This window comes from Enoplosus armatus, unplaced genomic scaffold (assembly GCF_043641665.1).
Source record: "Enoplosus armatus isolate fEnoArm2 unplaced genomic scaffold, fEnoArm2.hap1 Scaffold_77, whole genome shotgun sequence".
Taxonomy (NCBI): domain Eukaryota; kingdom Metazoa; phylum Chordata; class Actinopteri; order Centrarchiformes; family Enoplosidae; genus Enoplosus; species Enoplosus armatus.
The window spans coordinates 27450-35408 of record NW_027261269.1 but is presented as its reverse complement, the minus strand read 5'-3'; the positions used below and the strand labels follow the sequence as shown (position 1 = coordinate 35408).

At 44.1% G+C, this 7959-nt stretch overlaps 1 protein-coding gene across 1 annotated transcript; it reads right to left on the bottom strand.

The window, feature by feature from the left end:
• Positions 1–1222: 1222 nt before the first annotated feature.
• LOC139307314 (POU domain, class 5, transcription factor 1-like) lies at positions 1223–3685 on the bottom strand. Its single transcript, XM_070931130.1, has 5 exons — positions 2927–3685; positions 2669–2780; positions 2043–2173; positions 1578–1742; positions 1223–1483 (listed from the first exon to the last, which is right to left on the bottom strand). Exons 1-5 carry the CDS (start codon positions 3683–3685, stop codon positions 1223–1225), a joined length of 1428 nt encoding a protein of 475 aa, XP_070787231.1.
• Positions 3686–7959: the final 4274 nt, after the last annotated feature.

The following is a 7959-nucleotide window of genomic DNA, read 5'->3' as shown; positions in this document are numbered from 1 at the left end:
CTCTTCAAGTTTGGTCTTGCTAATAAATTCATGGTCACCTATAAGGATTTCTAAGTCATAGGAGGTCATCAGAGTAAAAAAAATAACTTAAGACCAGAGAACTGGTCCAATGAGCACCCAAACTTGACTTTTAGTATCGAGTGTTATTCAACATTTCATAAACATAAAAATCCCTTACAATAAAACAAAATGGAGGTATTGAAATACAATATGGCCGTTGTAGCTTCAATTTGACAGCATAATTAATCCAAGTCAGGTCGGACGTAATCTCACTACCATTCACCTGAGACATGGAGAAAATATTGACAATGTGCAATTGGCAGAATTAGTCGCTAAGACACCTGTGAGCAACAAATCATTAGACACATTCCCTCCAGATATTACTTTGAATCTCACCCTCCCCCACTGATCACGAAAATATTTGCTAAAGATGTCGATGACAATCAACAACCTTGAATCTGGGTTCGGTACACAAACTGGACATATTTAAAAAAAAAAAAAAAAAGATATAATATTCAACATTACAAAAAGCAATTTTGTGCAAAATCAAGGGGAAAAAAAATGCACCCTGAATGAGAATTTGCATTTTCCATTTCAATGACAGACAAATACTGTAGCTGCTCTATTCAGATGGCACACAGAAGTATTGCACAAACACTGACCAAACTGTCGAAGATGAATTCTATTTAAAGAGGCATCCCTCACATTGCAATTCCTTTGATAATCCAGATCTTTCCTCATCTGCACCACAGAAAACCCACCCAGGATTTAGCATAAGTGGATGAATATGCCCTGGATCGCATTTACAGCCCCACCCTCACTCCACAACTGGACCACTTTGGCACCGTTATAAACCTACAATGATGAAAGCCTATGGAATAACTTACTAACATTCAGTTTAAATGTCCCTCTTGGTTTTATTTTGCGGTCCAAGCTGTTGTTGGTGTTTAGTTGCAGGGTCATGGTAAGAGGATGTTGTCCATGGCAGTTCATTTAGTTTCACCATCTAAAAACAGGAGCTAGAAACCACTTTGCATCCATCTCACTGCTGCAGTCAGCAGACGAGCCTCCACACTTTAAATGTTTCTATCCCACGATCCACCGACATGATCGGCCAATCTGGGTACTGGATTTAGAGGCTCGCCTTCAGCTTGAGTTGGAGTTGGATAAAGAGGCTTTGGGGAGGCAATCTGTGGTTCTGGCCTGGACTACCCAAACGTGTTTATCCAGTCAGGTGACTAACCAGTCCGTGGTGCAGGGCTTGCTTCAGGACGTCGGGCCGATGAAGCGGGGGCATGTAGAGTGTGGGAGGAGGGGCACCGGGGTAGCCGGAAGCAGGGTAGCCCTGACTGGGAATGGGGGACGGAGCCATGTTCAGTGGGGAAGGACTCTGCTCGTAGTACTGGCCATCGCACTCCTCATCTAGTGGCAAGGCCAGACGCTTTCCTTTCTGTCTTCGGTTGCAGAACCAGACGCGTACTACCTGCCAAGAACAGCATTTGTCTTTTAAAAATGAGACCGACTAGACACACGTTCTTTTAAAAAGGTAAAATGGCATCACTTCAGTTCGTACTTACATCTCTCTCCAGACCTAGGTCATCGGAGATGTGTGTGATCTCCTGGGTGTTTGGCTTGGGACACTTGATAAAGTAAGACTCCAGAGCAGAGCGCACGGCACCCTCCAGACTGGTCCTCCTCTTCCTCTTTCTGGTGTCAACAAATACTCGCTCAATCTTGTACATCTGTGGAATTAAAAACATGTTAGCAAGGGTTCATGTATGCCAAGTACTGAACAAATGGCTATCCATTTAGTGTACGTCATGTATGGAGGTCAAGGATCAAATAAGTTTTCTTGTGATCACTAAACAGCTCAATTATGGCCACTAGATGGCATATGACACTTCACAGGAATGGCGAGCTTTGATTCAGGTTTGCTCAGCAGGAAGTTAGCCAAGTCTGAAAAGACCAACCAATCCAATGAATCTCTGTGATCGTCTGTTGTCTTGTTAACTAGTTGGCAGATGTCAGAGTAGCAGACTTACATCCTGGGGGTTTTCCGAGGTCTCTGCCTCATTCAGCCATCTCTGAAGAAGGGGTTTCAGCTTGCACATGTTCTTGAAGCTCAGCTGCAGGGCCTCAAAGCGGCAAATAGTCGTCTGGCTGAACATCTTGCCTGCATAAACAAACCAACACATCAAATATCACATGACAATAAACTAGGGATTGGGAGTCCGAATCTGTTAGGAAAGTGCAGATATAACCAACATCTCAGGAGTTTTCTTCTAAGCTTCCTGAGTTTAAGTGAGACACTTGTCAAACCTGGATCCACAGAACATAACGGATCAGTTACTATATGCATTAGTGATGTAGGTAAAGGTCTTAAGTGCTGATCAGCACACCAACCTACAAATCCAGAAGTGTCCAGCATGGACTACCATACAGTGTTTATAGAATTGCTCCCAGGTTGATCATGATGACATAGCATCCCAGATAGACACTGACTCTGGACTCAGTTATGATATGACAGCTTTCAGATTTGCATGTGTATCATGGGTCACAGAAGACCCAAGCAACTGTCTGATTATGACTCTCTAAGAGCTCTGAACCAAAAAAAAAAAAAAGCATATAGTACAACAAACGAGTATCTCCATATGGGAACTAAACTTACCATAAAGGTTACCCAGGGCAAGGCCAACATCAGCTTGAGTGAAACCCAAGGTAATGCGTTTGTGTTTCAGCTCCTTTGCGAACTGCTCCAGTTCTTCGGTGGAAAGATTCTCCTGTAGAACAGAACAGTTTTAAATAAAAGACATTAGATGGAAAACTTTAAGGTGGCATTTGAATAATTCCTTGGATAGATTATCTCACAAAAGGAACAATGTTTATTTCATTGAAATTGGAGAGCTGATTCAATGACTGTTCTTACCTCTTCAGAGTCACTGCAGCCGCCGCTGGAGGACCCGCTGCTCCGCGTGGATGAGGCCGGGTTCTGAGCCTGGGGCCCGGTGGCAGCCTGGGTTGCGTTCACGCTGAAAAACGCGTTCCCTGGAAGCCCGTTGCTTGGGGGTGAAGGGGACATGGAAGGCGAAGATGCAGAGGATGTTGAGGGATTTTGATTGTTGCTGCCGGGTGGTGTGATATGCGTGATCCCGGGCCAGAAGGACGGGTTCCAGGCCGGAGAGTAGAAGACACCATGGGACATGGCGGCGGAGGCTGGTGGTGTTGGGTACTGTTGAACCTTTATCTCAGTTGAGTAGTCATCACCGGTGTCTTTCTCAGTCTTTATTTCGGGCAGTTTGATTTGCTCCCGGGTCTCAGCTATGGGGGGACTCAGGTTTACAGGCTGGGTGGCTGCTGTTACGCCGGGTACCTGGCCGGTGTACTCGGGCGCAGCGAAGGGATACCAGTGCTTGGGTTGCCCAAACTCTACAGCCTGCAGGTCGGATCCCCTGTAGTCACTGCCGACGGATGGGAAAGGGAAAAATGTCTGCGCGGATCCAGGTGTGATGCCACTGTAAGCGGTTTTGTTGTAGAAGAGGCTCGGGTCTGGCAGGACGCCGTGGGGAAACTGGAATGACGCAGCGCTGCCCAAACTCTCCTGACCCAAAATCTGGGTGCAAGGGTTGGTCCGACTGAAGTCATACGGCCGGCTCTGGCACTCCGGACTCTGCGATCTATCAGACATCTTCCAAACGGTGCGAGAGCCTGTTAACAAGCGCGCGTCCAAAGTTGAAAGTTAAGAAGGTGACTGCTCAACCTGCTCATCCGTTTCAAGTTTACGCACAGACCACAGAGAGGTGAGAGAGGAAGAGAAGCTCTCCAGGAATAACCCAGCAGCACCTGTCCGAGAAAAGTCCGTTTTGTGGGAAAATTGTGCAAAAACGTAGGCCTGAGCAGTTGCCGTTTTGGTGCAACATAACCACCAATTCGCCTACGGCCTACTCCATGAAGTCCTGTCTTTAACACCACCGCCACTCACCTCACCTTCAAGCTCAAATGCCGCTCTCCTGCGCCGGCTCCACAGCTTTTCCTAATCACAGCTGCGGGTGTTGGAGATCGCCCCATCTCTTCGCCCATTGGCTGGCGCAGACAATTGCGCACAGCTGATGGTGAATTTGTGAATGACCTTGATTCTTCCCAAAGTAGTAGGCGTGTTTTCACGTACACTTTGAGCCAGGTTTTGCTTGAGACAAACTATGTTTCTTACATTCAAGTGAATTTAAATCTCGTTACGCGCCATGCAAGATCATTACTCACGACAATATTAATAATTCAACAGTTTTAAGTCACCTTAAAAAGCATATTTACATTGCTAAATAGGCACGGGTCGCTGCTCCTGTAAATACATAGCGTCACTATAACATTATAAACTTGCTCACCTCATGCATGAATTATAATGCTCGGTTTGTTTAAATTCTTCCCCTTCAAGGAGATGGCTTTGATATTAAAATCCCTGTCGTTGAGGCTTCAGTCAGACCTGAATTCATTTTAATCACTAACATTTCAACCAAATTAAATAAACTGACATTGTAATCCTGAATAACTGTGATAAAACAAACAGATAAGGTCCAGGCTAATTTATGCTTTTAAGGATGTTTTGACAGCTCGGGAGCAACATATAAATGGCAGATGGAAAAAGATGTAGCTATTATGGTGCCTTGAAGATACATGCAGAAGTGTTTGGCTTGTTGAGGACGCTTGTTTGTGGTGAAGTGGGGACAATTTGTTTATTTCTTATCTTTCTTTTTACCAACTGAATGTTTGAGTATGTTTGTCTTAAGTCTGTCAAATCGTCTTAACTGTTGGAAACGTTTGCTTTTTGAAATGGAAACAGGGACTACGCTGTTTTACAATAGATGAAGAAGCTTTTTGCACTTGTTTAAAAGTAAAACGAGACCAGAGTAGAAATAGAAGAAAACTGAGGCCTAAATCGTAAAATGACCAGCAGCATTCAGGTGAACTTCTCCCATTCACCCTTGATCGGTGGCCATTCAAAAGCCTGGATGGCCGGAGCGCTGGTACAGATGCGCTCCCCCAGCGCGAGTCGTTGGCCGCAGATTGCGGCAGGAAGACACACTGCGGGAAGGGAGAGGGGGTGCCATTGTACGACCTGGCCCCGGGGCACCCCGTGGATTTCAGATCCCGAGTTGCGATGGTCGACCATTAGCTCCTTTTCAGATTGGAACAATAAGTCTCAACCCTTTGATTCCGCCCCACACCCACCTCCTCCCCCTTCCCCTCCTGTCCTCTGAAACAAACACCAGGCTGAAGTTTCACTCTGGTCTGCAGGCCAGGATCTTCACTGAGGGCAAATACCTTGGCATCCAGTCTGATATGGCCTAAAGGTCCAAAACTGGTCTGAGAACCAAGGTGTCTGCAGGTGCAATACTCGAGCTGTGTTGGAATGCCTCTTGTACATTTGGTATCCAGCTTGAAATCAAGAATCAGATTCATCTTTTTTGGTGGCTGGTATCACCTCAACATGACGTGATACCTGACTGGTGAACAATTTGGTTAAATAATGATGTTACTTTTGCAGATTGTGTCATTTAATTATTAATCAGAGGGGGCTTGGAGAAACACCAGAAAATGTGATAATAAAGAAGTCTAACAGAAAAATATAATTTTCTTACATCATCATCGTGGCTCTCTTGGGGGTCCATGGTCACAGGTTGCAGTTACTGACAGAACCTAAAAAATTAGGTCATACTATGGTATAACCAGGAGATCAGCCCCCCACCCCCATGTAGGTCTAGGACCAGGGGAACCTTGGGGAGACCACAAGAGCCTGGTCAACAGCTTAAAAGACATCAAACTCCAGCTATACAAGCATTGTCCTGGGCCATGGACTTGGGAGAATAATTGTCATGCAAAAGACAGACAGCTAGAGAGATAGTAGACTTCAGGCAGGGCTTCAGAGAGAAAGGGACAGCAGAGCACAGAGCTCTCAGGGTGTCCAAAGGAGGGAGGGGAGGGTGGGGGGATCAGCGTTGAATAGCTTGGTACAGTAAGGAGGAGATGTGTGAGGGGAGTATCTGGGGATTTAGTTGAGAACCCCCCAGATGTCTCAGATCTTGTCTTTAGTTCTTTTTAAGTGGCCTCTTCAAGACACCTCAGAGGTCTGCTCGCTACTGGCGGGGCATGTCCAGTCAAACAGAGAAAGGGAGAAAGCTTCAGATAAAAGAAAACCTGTTGATGCGGCAGCAGTGAGAATGTGTTGCACACTTCAACCAGTCACATCATTGAAGAAAAAATGACCTCTACCATAAGCAATACAAACAAAACAAACCCCAACGTACCAGTCTGTATTTTATATATATTTTTTGTTCTTTAAAATGATTGTTCTTCTTCATGTCTACTTCTTTCTAGCTCTTCTCTTCTTCTCACCATCACTGCAGGCTGCGTACATTCAAAAGAAAGCAGCCTGCAGTGATGCAGAAAGTGTGATATATTGAGAGATGTTGACATGATTGACAATTGCTCCTGCTGTAAGAAGCTACCATTGCCTTCCATTTAAGGATGTATGGGTCTTGTCATGTCCAAATATGACACATTGATGTATTGCTGCACTTGTCACCTCAAGAGAAGAGAGTGTCAGTTTCATTTGGCAGTTCTTGTTGTTACTAAATAAGCACTTCTGAGAAGTTCTATTTATTAGAATCACAGGATTCTTAGAAATGATAAAGAACTTTATGAATAATGACGCTATAATCCGGCCAGTCTCCTCCTAAACACAACTAAAGAGTTATTTTATTGCTTTGTCGTGATGTTTTTAAATAAAACAAATGTGATGGAATATGATGATAAATGAACATCAAACATGATGGGCATGAGTCTCTGTCACTACTTTTAAAAGTTACTGATTTGATAAAGTAATAACGCTGGAATCTAGATACAGCCTCTCTTGTTGAGCAGCACAATCGTCTCCCACAAACAAGTCTGATGGCTTTTTGATTTTCTTCCTAACGGCCCTGCCTTTGATACCCACCTTCACAGACCCTTCACCCACCCCGGTTTTTATCCGACGGCCAATGGCTGCCTTCCTTCCACTGTCCACCGGCACAAAGGGCTTTTAACGGCCCTTGGCATGTGGCTCAATGGGGACAGGAGACTAACCCATCCCCTCCCCAACACACACACGGACATCCAACCACATACACAAAACCCACATGGAGGTACATGCAAGCTTTCCCTCTGCCCCTACCCCCAACACACAAACACTTTCTGGGTGTAGTCATTTGTGTGCTGAAGGTCAAACAGGATCAACAAAAACCAGACAGAAAGTCAGCGACACGGCAGTTTGACTTGCTGAGTCAGCAAGACTAAACATATATTTAGATGCATCCTAATTCCCCTTTTTTGTCAAAAATCTACAGAATTGCCCAATAATGTGGTCTGGGGGTTCATGGTATTTAAAGTTTAACTGGTTTCACCAAAAAATATTGTAACTTAGGTTTGTTCCTCTCCTTTTAACCCCTTAACATCAAGTTATATTTCATTCCCCCTTTAAGCTTTAAGGTTGGAAAAATCATCTTATTCCACACAGTATCACACATATATATATATATATATATATATATATATATATATATATTCTGGATCAGCTTGTTTCAGCTCTCCAATGAAGCTATATGATGTTTAGTGAGATATTAAAACCCAACACGCTATAAGAGCTATAGAGCAGCGCTATTTTATCAAATGGAAAATGTCTCATGCATTTTGTACCCAGAATCCAGTCTGAAACATTTGGTATCTTTGGAAACTTTGGGATCTCAACTAGGATTTAAAATGACGTTTTGTGGATTTGATGTTCGGCTGAATTAGATTGTATTGAGTGTCCTTAAAGACGATAACATAGATATAAACATCATTTCTATGTATTTCACTCAACACCAGATAATATGAACACAGTTGGCAACATTTTTTCCATTGCTTTTATCACACATAAAACATCTTACT

Coding starts and splice junctions, on each gene's coding strand:
- LOC139307314 (XM_070931130.1), bottom strand. CDS start 3,685: ATGTCTGATAGATCGCAGAGTCCGGAGTGCCAGAGCCGGCCGTATGAC. Junction 2,174..2,668: donor TGCCCTGGGTAACCTTTATG/GTAAGTTTAGTT, acceptor TTGTTTATGCAG/GCAAGATGTTCAGCCAGACG. Junction 1,743..2,042: donor CCTCGGAAAACCCCCAGGAT/GTAAGTCTGCTA, acceptor TTAATTCCACAG/ATGTACAAGATTGAGCGAGT.